Source organism: Narcine bancroftii, chromosome 10 (genome assembly GCF_036971445.1).
Source record: "Narcine bancroftii isolate sNarBan1 chromosome 10, sNarBan1.hap1, whole genome shotgun sequence".
Classification (NCBI taxonomy): Eukaryota; Metazoa; Chordata; class Chondrichthyes; order Torpediniformes; family Narcinidae; genus Narcine; species Narcine bancroftii.
Genome location: NC_091478.1, coordinates 94,965,629 through 94,978,300, shown reverse-complemented (window position 1 = coordinate 94,978,300; position 12,672 = coordinate 94,965,629). Strand labels below are relative to the sequence as shown.

The 12,672-nt window shown below is 47.1% G+C and overlaps 2 protein-coding genes and 1 pseudogene across 8 annotated transcripts in view; 2 read left to right on the top strand and 1 right to left on the bottom strand.

Annotated features, from left to right (window-relative positions):
• LOC138745000 (UDP-glucuronosyltransferase 2C1 pseudogene) overlaps positions 1-4,479 on the top strand; it is a 34,869-nt pseudogene extending 30,390 nt beyond the window's left edge.
• Positions 4,480-8,283: 3,804 nt separating this feature from the next.
• The window catches only part of LOC138744996 (carbohydrate sulfotransferase 8-like), a 28,718-nt gene continuing 24,329 nt past the window's right edge, over positions 8,284-12,672 (bottom strand). For all 7 annotated transcript variants that reach the window (XM_069901988.1, XM_069901993.1, XM_069901989.1 and 4 more), the window contains one exon: positions 8,284-9,591. In XM_069901988.1, the coding sequence (XP_069758089.1) occupies positions 8,290-9,591 (1,302 nt within the window). In that variant the 3' untranslated portion in view covers positions 8,284-8,289. The remainder of the gene's footprint in view (positions 9,592-12,672) is intronic.
• Positions 9,477-12,672, top strand: part of pepd (peptidase D) — a 101,490-nt gene continuing 98,294 nt past the window's right edge. The window contains exons 1-2 of the mRNA XM_069901985.1: positions 9,477-9,531; positions 11,816-11,912. Coding sequence (XP_069758086.1) covers positions 9,500-9,531; positions 11,816-11,912 — 129 coding nt within the window. The 5' untranslated portion in view covers positions 9,477-9,499. The remainder of the gene's footprint in view (positions 9,532-11,815; positions 11,913-12,672) is intronic.

Genomic DNA, 12,672 nt, shown 5'->3' with positions numbered 1-12,672 from the left:
AATATTTTTTAAATTTTAACACAGGTTTTGAGTAGTTCTGCCAGGAGGAGGTGTCTTCCCACATCCTCTCCTTAAGCCATCACCCCACACCCCCCCAACCTCCATAATATTGACTGAAAATGCCCTTGGGCTAAGAGTGTCCAGGAAACTTTTCTCAAAGAACATGTTTATTTCCTTTCTAGAGAGGGAGCAACACTCTTGGAAAATGAGACTAGCCAAGTGACCCTTGGACCATTGATCATAATTGTATCAATTTAAAATTAGTTATGGACAAAGATTGTGAATTCTTGAATTGGAGCACGACTAATTTGCAAGCATTAGGAACTTGCAAAGGTTGGTTGGGAGACAATGTAGATAAAGGGATGTCTGGCAAGTGAGAGGGATGGCCTGTTTCTGTCAGAGTGGCAGGAGTTGGAACTTGGAACATTTAAGAATGCAGCATAGGAATAGCTCCCGTGGCCCAGCTGACCTTGAGTGTGTTACACTTTCACCCTGGGGAAAAGATATTGATTCTCACAATTTTATAAACTGTTATCAGATCACCCACCAGCTCCCAATGGTCCAGGTTTGACTGACCTCTATCCTTAGCTTGTACCATCTAAACCAGGCAACATCCTGGTAAATGACTTCTGTACCCCATTCGAAGCCTCCACACCCTTCCTGTAATGGGATGAAGAGACTAGCACACAGTATTCCAAGTGTGACCTAACCAAAGCATTGATTAGCTACCATCTTTTCCATTCTTGAACAAAGATTAGTCACATTAGCCACTGGAACCCTCTCCTGTCGCCAGTGAGGATGCAAATATCTTTGCAAGGCCCCAACTACCTCTTCACCTGCTTCTCAATAACTGAGGATATATCCCATCAGGCCCTGGGGACTTGTCCACTTTTATGCTCCTCAAAAGAACCACCACAAAAATGCACCTGCTCCCAAGCATCATCCATGTCATTCTCCCAAACACAGTCCATACCATTCTCCTTGATAAACACTGACACAAGATAGTTATTTAGTCCCTCACCCATTTTTTCTGATCCCAAGCATAAATTCCCTCCTTTGTCCCTGAGTGATCCTATCCTCTCCCCAGTCATCCCAGTCAAGTACGTATAAAATGCCGGGATTTTCTTTAATCCTGTTCACCAAGGACATCTAACGATCCCTTTTGGGCCTTCTAAATGTTTGAGATCTTCCCTGCAAACTTTAATATTCCTCTGAGACCCTGTCTGATTGTAGCTTCCTGAACCTTACATATGCCTCCTTTCTCTTCTTGATTAAGTTCATGACCTCTCTCATTATCCATGTTTCTTTTACCTTGCCACCCCTGTTCTTCCTTCTCACTGGAACATAGACTCTAATTAATTGGTCCTAAATAACTCCACATCAGTTGTGGGATTGCCCAATAAGCAAGATATGTTGGAATTGTTATTTGTTTATTTGATGTAGACATCAGAGACAAGCCCTTGAAGGAGGTGTGAACCATCTTCTTGAACTGCTGCATTCCCTCAGGTGGTGGGTGAGGTTTTGTAAGGATGGAGCATGACTTGGGAGGGGGGGAACCTTCCTGTGGACTTTGTACACACTTCCTATACTTGTCCTCCTTGTTAAATTGTTAACTGATTCTTTTTCCTTAACATTTTATTCAGTTTCCAAATAGGATTTAAACATCTGCTCAATTCAATATGGAATGTTCTCAGTGGAACACCAATTTATTGGTTGCATATACTCTTGGTATCCTCACAACTCTTTCTTGTCCATTGACTCATGGAGCTAAGATACTGGTCGTCCCATTTGATGGAAGCCACTGGGTCAACATGAAGGTTTTAGTAGAAGAACTGAGACATCACAGCCATGACATCTCTGTGCTCCATTCAACAACATCTTGGTATATCAAAGAGGAACCAGATATGTACCAATCGATGTTGGTTGAGCTCAAAGGACAGAAAGGATTGTTGGAAGATGCTGAAGGCATTCAAACTCTGATACAAGACTCATTGGATGTTTTCAATGAAGACTTCCCATTGTGGACTTTTCTCCAGGTTCAGTACCAATTAATTAAGTTCATAAAAGAGGGCTTTCTTTGGCTGAGGCATCTTAGCATAGCAATTTTTGAAAACAAAGAATTATTAAAGAAAATTGCAGATGCAAACTTTGACTTGATCCTTGCAGATCCAATATTTTGTGCAGGACCAATGCTTGCTCACTACTTCAATATCCCATTGGTGTACAATGTACGATGGATTGCCACTGGAGAAGCTCACTTCCTTGCTGCCCCATCTCCACCTTCCTTCGTCCCAGTTTTAAGATCACAATTTACAGACACGATGAGCTTTCACCAAAGAGTTAAAAATTTCCTGCAATATTTTCTCCAGTGGGCCATTTCTGAGTTTATAATTGAGACCTTATTTGATGATCTGTGTCATCAGTACCTGGGCAGCAATACTGATATCAAGTCAGTTCTCCGAAGGGCGGACATCTGGTTGATGAGAATTAACTTTGTTCTGGAATTTCCCAGGCCCATCATGCCAAACTTTGTGTACATCGGAGGCTTTCAATGTAAACCATCTAAGCCACTTTCAGCAGATCTCCAAAGCTTTGTTGACAGTTCAGGGGAGCATGGCATCGTTCTCCTATCACTGGGCACTCTTATCGACACTTTGTCAATGGATCTTACAATGAAAATTGCTGAAGCCCTTGCTCAAATCCCCCATAAAGTCATTTGGAGACACGCTGGAGACATCCCTCCCAATACTGGAAACAACACACTGCTGGCAAAATGGATTCCTCAGAATGACCTGCTGGGTCACACCAAGACTCGAGCCTTCATTTCCCATGGAGGCACCAATGGACTATATGAAGCTATCTATCATGGGGTGCCAGTGGTTGGCCTCCCTTTGTTTTATGATCAGCATGATAATCTAGTTAGACTTGAAACAAAGGGAGCAGCAAAGACTATCAACATTGCAACCCTCCAGTCATCTGATCTAGTGCAAGCTGTTGACCAGGTCATAAACAATGCCTCATATCGAGAAAACATGCAGAAACTCTCGATCCTACACAGGGACCAGCTCCGGTCCCCAATGGACAGAGCCATTTTCTGGATTGAGTATACTATCCGACACAGGGGAGCGGCAGCCCTACGCTCAGAATCTTACAAGTTCCCGTGGTATGTTTATTATTCTGTGGACTCTGTGATTTTCTTGGTCTCAGTCACATTCTCTCTGGCATTGTTGGTCATTCTCATCATGAAGAAACTGTGTGGCGTTGTACTGAAAAGAAAAGAAAAATATTCTTGAGATTTTTGGGAGTGGATGGAAGGGCCAGCTCATTGAATGATTTACAGATGATAAAAACACATGAAAGGGCTGTGCTCCTGTAAGTTTGTATCATTGCTCATTGCTCCTGGAATCGCTCTGCTATAGTACGCCTGGCTCGCACTCACCTCATTGTGGGTCTTTTGTCTTCAAATAAATCTTATATTCTTTTTTTCCCCGCATCTCTCTGTACCCTAATCACCAGAGCTCTACCTGAGAGGGGATCTTGCCAATGCACAAGTACTTCCTTGGCCCCTTTGTTAACCCACAGGCTCTGATGGCCTGGCACACAGACAATAGAACAGGAAATGCGTTAACAGAGGGAATAACATCTCATAGTGATGTTACAATTCTGAGGTGACCACCTTTGATCGTTTCAACCAGATCTGCCACATCAACAGTAGTAAGGCCCTGTGTAACTGCACGAATGGATAGACATCTTCTGATCCTTCCAAACCTTTCCACCAATGGAGATTCAGAGGAAATGGATGAAATATCTGCATTGCTGCTCCTCCAATCACTGTAAACTCGACCAGCATGCCCTCTCTACACTCCCTTCACCAGTGTAGACCATCTGCATGTGAGACATCTGGCTTTTTAACTGTTGCCACATAGAGCGGAATTGTCAGGTGAGAATATTAGTGGGTCAAGACACAGCCATTCCTTTCCAGGATACTCCAATGTTCAAGAAGACAGCTCATCTTTTCACAGAGGAAAAAGGAGGAAGTTCTGGCCTTCCCCATCAACAAATAATCCTCTGTAGGAAGATGCACAGTACTCCTAAATTGGTCTCACCAGCACTGCAGCCAATTGCAATAGTATTATAACCAATTATTCCTTTCTTCAGCTGTGAATCTGACCCCAGCTGTCAGAAGTTGTGTAATCAAGACTAACTGATTTATTAATCAAACGGGAGTAATTGAGATCTGGCAAGGTAATCCAAATGAGTTGGAATTGTTTCTAAGTCTAACAAGAGGGGAGGTGGCAGCACGGTGACACAATTGTATCGGGACTATTCTTCTCAAGTAGACTGTTTTTCAATCCAACAGCTCCACCTCCTGGGTCGTGTTCTGTGAAACTGTTTTAAAGTGGTAAATTGTTGCATGGTTTGTGTGCTGTAATGATTCTTATTCTGTAGTTGTGCCTGGCTATTAAACATTTTATTTTACTCATTGCTATCAGGAAAGGTTCATTGCAAATACAAAAGACCTATCTTTTTATGATTCTCCTATAGCTTATGTATGCTTTAATGGACCATGGAAAGAGTGTCACTCTGCCTAACCCATCCACCCCTCACCTGCTCTACCTGTGCTTGGTTCCACTCCTATTAGGAAGGCCACATTTGGAGTCAGGAGGAATGTAAACTCCACACAAAAACCACCAGAGATCAGGATCAACCCTAAGTCTCTGGAGATGGAGATGCATAGGATTTGGAAAGGACAGTGGATCATCATATGAAAGGAAATGATGGGGAAGGAAGGAGTGGGTGATGGACAGTTGGAGAGAGGAGATGGAGAGAAGGAGAAATTGAGCCAGAGGGAAAGCAAGTTAGAAAACAATACAAGTGTGAAGTGTTGCACCTCAGGAGGACAAACCATGGAGGCATCTACATGGTAAACAGTAGGGCACTGAAGAGTGCAGTAGAAGAGATTTGGGAATACAGATACAAAATTCCCTGTAGCATCACAGGTAGATAAGTTTGTAAAGAAAGCTTTTGGCATGGTGGCCTTCATAAATCCAAATATTGAGTATGGGAGTTGGAATGTTATGGTGAAATTGTATGAAATTGTTGAGGTTAAATTTGGAGTGTTGTGTGCAATTTTGGTCACTTAACTATAGGAGAGCTATCAATAAGATTGAACGAGGGCAAAAAGATTTACAAGGATGTTACTAAGACTTGAGGAACTGAGTTACAGGGGAAGGTTAATAGGTCATTGTAGGGGAACCGTGGTTAGCATAGCGTTAGCACAACACTATTACAGATCCAGTGACATGGGTTTGAATCCAGCACTGTAAGGAGTTTATCAGTTCTCTATGACTACATAGACTTCCTCCATGTGCTCCAGTTTCCTCCCACGTTCCAGACACATGGAGTTTGTAGGATAATTGGTGATTTGGGTAGAATGGGCTCATGGGCCAAAAGGATCTATTACCATGCTGCATATCTAAAACGAAATAAAAGTTTAAACTTTATTTCCTGGAACACAGAATAATGAGGGGAGATTTGATAGACGTATATAAAATTATGAGGGGTATAGGGCAGGCTTTTTCTACTGAGGTCATGTGAGACAAGAACTAGAGGACATGGGTTAAGGGGAAACGTTGAGATGTTTCAGAGGAACTTCTTCACACAGAGTGGTTAGAGTGTAGGACATACACCCAGCTTAAGTAATGTATGTGGGCTCAATGAAACAATCTCTCATCTGCATCCAGTATCACTGATGTCAAGGACACATCAAGAGCACCAGATGCAGTGAATGCCCCTAGACGAAGTGTTGCCTCACTTGGAAGGATTGTTTGGCAACCTGAATGTTGGAAACAGAGGTGTAGATGCAAGTGTAGCACTTGGTGCAGTCACAGGGATAAGTGGCAGAAGGGCTATTTGTGGGAAGGGATGAGTGGATGATGAAGTCACGGAGAAAACGATCCTGACAGAAAGGGAAATGTATCTGGGGGAAGGATCTCATTGGAGATGACAGAAATTTCAGAATATGTTGGCTGTAGAGGTTGGTGGGGAGGTTGGTGAGGATGAGGCCACATTTGGAGTGTTGTGTATAATCTTAGTTATTACAGGAAGGATGTGGTGGCTTTGGAAAGGATACAGCAGAGATTTACCAGGATTAATTAAATGGCAAGATTGGATGAAGTTGGGGAGTTTTCTGGAGCGTCAGAGGTTGAGGGGAGACCTGATAGAGGTTTATAAAATTATGGGGAGCATTTGATAGACATTCAGAATTTTCTCCCAGATGGAAATTTTACATGAGAAAGCATAGCTTTTATGTTAAGGGGAAAGTTTAAAGATTTCCAAACTAAATTATTTTTTTCTTTTGAACAGAGAGTGGTATGTATCTAGGGAAAATGGTGGATGCAGATACAACATAACATTGAAGAGGCTTCTAGACAGACCTGTGAATATGCAGGGATATGGACTACGAGCAGGCAGATGGGTTTACTTTCTATGTGCATCCTGGTTGGCAATACACACCATGGCCAAAGGGCCATGCAGTATTGTTCCATTTCCACAATCCATCTGTGGGATCTACTTGCGCACATTTCAGTGACTACTTTTATTAAAATCCAGCATTATTTAGAAAATGTGAAAGATGCTTTCAAATTAAATACATTCCATTTCCCTGTGTAAAAAGTAGACGATGCAATTTTTGGAAAAGGTTTTAATATTATTTATTGCACAGGATGCTTCAACATCAAGTTACATTTGATGGCATATAAAAGGTCCAGCCTCCTACTGTACATAAGTTACAACAATTCACATTTAATGTATTACCATAAATTATTTTCCATAATTTCTTCATATCCTTCAAATAAAGCGTCAAAATTCTTGCCACAGCCCCAATGGAAGTTCCTATAAATAACACTATTTATGTCATTTTTCTAGTAATTTTTCAAATCTTGTGGTCAATGAGGAAAGCGATGACAAATAGGGCTTGAACACTTGGGTTAGGCAGAGTGAAATTCCTTTGACACTTTCCCATCACTCTCTCCCAGGACAGGGTCAACATGGGGCAGTACTACCCTCTACATTTTTTTTCCACCCCCACACCACCTTAAATCCCTATGCCATAGGTCCTCTGTGATTAGTAAGGGATTACTTAAGGTGGCATGAGTCGGAAAAAGAAAGTTTGAAACCCACTGTTTTAATTGTATCTAATTAACTCGTTATGTGCACGGTTTCATAACTCCAAAGGAAATGGGTTAATAATGAATTTTCTCAAGCAAAATATTTCAGTAACAATTGGGTCCAGAGCAGTGGTTCTCAACTTTTTTCACTGTGTTAGCGTTGCCCTGCTTTAACCGATGAGAGATAACACCTCACCCGTGTCTGTGATAAATTCCATCTGCCACTCACAGTTCTTCCTCATCCTTCTATAATCTTAGACAACTTTCTCCCTCGTCCATTCTACCACCAATACCAGTGTCATCCTCAAACTTGCTGACGATTGTCATCCAAATCATTAATATAGAAGACAAGCCAATTTTCAAAAAGATTGTTGAGGAAGTGAGGGGATTGTCACAGAGACAGAGTGGATCGGGAATTAACACTGGGGTGGGTTACGAAATAACCTGAGGAGTGATTTTCTGATCTGCTGGGATGGAGTATCAGAATCTCCATCCGTGCAACTTCCTGCCTTCCCCTGAGGCAGTTTACGGCTGCATCACACCTCACTGCTCATGCCAAGGGATCTCCAGAAGGAACACTCACTCTGTATAGGGGAATCTACCCCCGTTAAGTTGTTGCGTTTATGGTGAACCCAGTCAGAAATGCTAGCCCACTTTAGCCCCAACTCCAGCAACATCCTCTCCCCCTTGGCAACTCTCTCAACATGAGGTTACCTGAGTTAGGAAGCAAGGGGGCCATTGTCCAGAATGGGCTGGGACACAGCAGATTGACAACAGTCACTCAGGTAAGCACCGCCCCATTAAACTCCCTTGTCATATTCAACCCCCCCCCCCATTTCCTCTTCACACTTGCTCTATCCCCGCCCCTCCTCTAGCCCCATCCCTCTATCCCCGCCCCTCCTCTAGCCCCATCCCTCTATCCCCGCCCCTCCTCTAGCCCCATCCCTCTATCCCCGCCCCTCCTCTAGCCCCATCCCTCTATCCCCGCCCCTCCTCTAGCCCCATCCCTCTATCCCCACCCCTCCTCCTGCCAGACTTCTTCATACTGGTCCTGCATCCACTCTAGCCCGCCCCATCTCGCCCCGCCTCTGCCCTGGCCCCGCCCATTTGCCCCACCCCTTCACACTAACCCCGGCCCTCCCCGTATCTCGCTTCCCCTCCGGAAGGGCGGCGCGTAGTTGAACATGGTGTAGTCAGCCAGGTAGAAGTTCTGGAGGCGGCGGCGATCGCCGGCCGACAGCTGGGCGAGGTAGCGGCGGCTGAGGCGCGGGCCGGTGCGCTCCTGCCGCCGGTCCTTGAAGGTGGGGAAGGTGAGGTTGGCGGGAGCGCCGACCAGCCGCAGCAGCGCCTCAGCCTCGGCCCCCAAGCTCTCGAAGCGGCCGATGAAGTCGTAGCGGACGAGGCAGGGGCTGCAGAGGCGGCCGACCGGCTCCCAGTGGATGTCGAGACCGAGCGGCCGGCGCGGGTCCAGCAGGTAGCGCACGAACTCGGGGAAGGTGACGCCCGAGCCGGAGCGCAGGGCCTGCAGCGTGGCGTTGGGCCGGTAGCGGGCGATGATGGCCCGGCCGAAGAGCGGCTGGTAGTAGGCATTGGGCTGCTCCAGCTTGTCGCGGAAGGCCGAGACCAGGCGCTCCAGGGGCTCCCGCACGAACAGCGCCTTGGTGTAGGTGCGCAGCCGCCGGGCCACGCCGGCGCCGTCGAAGCTGTCGAGGCGCCGCAGCGCGTTGCCGTAGTGAGCGGCCCGGTGGCCGATCTGGTCCGGCGAGCGGGCCGAGCCGCTCAACACCATCAGGACCCGCTTCCAGTTGGAGCAGCCGGCCTTCGGCACCTCGCAGTACAGCAGGCGGTGCCGCTCCTCCACGTAGATCCGCGACACGTGGTGCGGGGCCAGCGGCCTGGGGCCCGGCGCCACCTCATCGCCGCCCCGGTATCGGAGACAGGCCTCCTCGACCAGCTGCCTGCGCTCTTGCTGCATTGCCCACAGGCGACGACGCTCCCGCGGCCCGAAGCGGCGGCGCACCGACTGTGGGTTCTCCTGCGCCCTCGAGCGCCGGGACGCCAATGGCACCACCTCCTCCTGCTCCGGGGCCTTCAAGCGGCAGGGACCGAACTGCAGGGCTTCCTGGTTCTGCGCCCCCCAGCGGCGGGTCGCAGACTTCGGGTCCCCCCTCTGGGACATGCCTTGAGAGCGGAGCCGAGGCCTCGTGCCGCCCAGTGCATTCCTTCTGCGCCTGCGCTGCTGGCCAAGAGCGGGAGGCTCCGCCTCCCACTTCTGATCTTCGGGGCGGGGCGTGTCCGGGGGCGGAGCCTGTCGTCGAGGGAGCCCGTCCATGAGGCGGTGGCCGGGGCTGGGCTTCGACACGTAAGTGACGATGGGCCGCGTGCTGGTGTTCAGAGTGCAGGGACCCTGGTCACATGTGACCTGAGGAAAGAGGAGTTAGGACACGTTATGATGTCTCCCTCCCCGCCGCGGGGCTCCCTCCTCTACCCCCCCTCACCGCCATAGGGCCCCACCCCGCATGGGTGCCTGTGCTCGGTCTCCTTGCCAGGGCAGGCAGCTTCAACTCAGCACCCGGACCTCCAGCGTCTGGTCCTTGTGAGGCCCGCCCCGTCCCTTCCCACCCCTCCCCACCCCAGGGCCATGGGCGCTGAAGGCTTGCTCATGGTGTCTGAGGTTTGGATCTGGGGCTCGGGATGCTGATGGATCTAACAGGAGTCTGTGTGGCTGCAGGACCACTGGAGGCAAATCCAGAGACACATCGACTCTCTTCCTCCTACTGCGAGGGGCACTGGGCAACACTTACGGCAGCTCTTTGCTATCTGACGGCAGGGAGAATGCATTTTCATATATTACGTGTTCTGTACCAAAAATGTCAGGGGTTCTGTCTCCCGTCCAAATCGCAAAGTTCTATTGACCATGGAACAGACCCTTTGCCTTGTGTGTGTGTGCTGAACCTCGCGTCCAAATCAAGCGAAACTCTGATGCTCAAACCTGATCGATGATCCTCCCGTCCCAACATACTCCTATCAGTCTAAACGCCTCTTAAATGCTTCTCCCATTTCTGCTTCCACCACTACCTCTGGCAGCCCGTTCCAGACCTCACCTCTCTGTGTAAAATTCTCCCCCCTCCTGTTCATTTCCCTTGAAACTTTCTTGCCCTCACTTTAAGCATGGTGTCCCTGAGTGTGTAACAATTTTATCCTGGGGAAAAGATTCTAACAATGAGTCTCATTTTATAAACCTCTATCCAATCTTCCATCAGCTTGCATTACTCCATCCTACCAAACCTATGTATCCTTTCCGAAGCCTCCACAATAACATGGTGTCCAAAACTGCATGCGATATTCCAAGTGTAGTCTAACTATGTTTTTTTAATAGGGCCAACACGCCCCAACCAATTCCTTCCTTACTGCCCTATCCACATGACATGGCCACTTTTGGAGAGCGATTGACCTGAACCCTCTGATCCATTTGCTCATTAAAGCTGTTCAGATTCTTGGATGTGGGGGAAGTGCAGATCCCAATGTCTTGTGGCTGATTCCTCAACAAGAACCTGAGGTTAATTATCTGACAAATAGGTAACTGGTGTTTGTAGCACCCTTCTGTGCACAGATTGTTTCACTATGAGACATGCCTTACTGAATGTATGCTCTCTGGGGCATTGAGCTGCTTAAACCATGACTTTTCATAGGGTTTTAAATATGAAGGGATTCCATTTTCTTCAATAAATTCAGTGACTGGGGCTCCACTGCCTTCTGAAGTATTCCAAAGATTCCAGTCCAAAGAAATCCTCATCTAGGTTGTGGATGACTAGCCCCTTTTTTTTTAAACAAAAAAACTCAGCAAGCCAGACCACCACTTGAGAAGAAGAACCACCTGAAAGGACAACTCTGTTTCTTGACAAATCTTTGCTACACTGCAGGTATTGGGAAGAGACCACACAAGCATGATATTGCAGATGTGGTCTGGCCAGCTCGACATGTGTCCTCCAGTTCTCAAGGTGCACTCTGCCTTCCTAATGGCTGCAATGGGATTGGGACACTAGTGCCTGATCAAGAGTTGGGCGGGAGAGGCAAACACTAGCCTCAAACTCCATGGTTTAACAGAGGCTCGGGGTGTACTCCTTGTAAATGATCAATAATAGCATAGAAGCCAGAAAATTATTTTCCTCTCAGGATACAAGAACATGTTTTAAATGAAAGTAAGACTGCAGGAAAGGGATCAGAAAGTTCTCGTGTTAAGTGGTTGATGGAAGTTGGAGTCACCCTGAAGGAACAGATGTTATTGAATTTCTCCAATCCATCTGATCATATAGATATGGACCAATGGCAGGTAAATGAAGCTGGCGTGCATGTTTCTGGGGATAGATCAGGCATGATGGCCTCCTCCCCATTCTATCCCATCACAGATCCAGGCTGTGCTGCCATGGTCATGGCCAGCAGATGGCAATGCAGAGGCATTGCCCAGATCCCAACTCCCAGAGTGAAATACAAAGTTCTACAGGTGGTGTGGTTGTGGTATAAATAGCTCTGCTGGAGGAACTCAGCCGGTTTCACAGCATCCATAGGAGGTAAAGTTAAATAATCAATGTTTCAGGCCTGAGGCCTTCTTCAAGGTATTAAAAAAAATTGTCTCTCTGCTGTAGAGGAGACCACAATGGGAGCACCGAGTGCATCAGATGGTCCCTGCAGATTTACAAGTGTTGCTTCACATGGAAGAAATGTTTGGAGCCCCAAATGGTGGTAGGTGCCAAGGGGGTGATTGGTGGGGAGGGAGGAGTGGACAAGGGAGTCATGGAGTGAGAAGTGTTTGCAGAGGGAAGATGTGTCTGATGGAAATGATAGAAGAGGATGTGTTGGATGCGGCACCATCCTATCCTTGTTGCACAGGGGATGGAGGGCAGATATGTGGGTCATGGAAGATATGCAGGTAAGTGCCAAGTTGATGGTGGTAGAGGAAAAGCCACTTTTTTTGAAGAAGGAAGTCATCATCCTGGGTGCAGATGTACCAGAGACTGAGGAATTGAGAGAATGGAATGGAATCCTTACAGGGGACAGGGTGTGAAGAGATAGCTGTGGAAGATGGTGAGTTTGTAGAAAAAGTCTTGAGAATTTGTCTCCTGAGATGGAGATAGGTAGATTGAGAAAGGAAACAAGAGTTGCTGAACCAAGTGACAACTCAGAATATCGGAGATGGGCAGAGAAATGGCAGTTTAATCTGGTCAAATGGGAGGTGTTGTAATTAGGAGGTCAAATGAAAGGGGTGTGTATATAGTTAATGGCAGGGCTCTTGCAAGGATTGATGTGAAGAGAGATATCTATCTGGTGCAAGCGGCAGAGTTTATTTTGGCTTGGACATAGGCTAAAGTGCCCATTCCTGTGGGGTACTGTTCACAGAACATTACTTTGCAGTGAGCAGGATAATCATTGCCTTCTCTATCACATTGCCTGCACCTCCCTCTCTTGTGACTGCCAGCAACTACTCTCCTCAACTCATTATCCC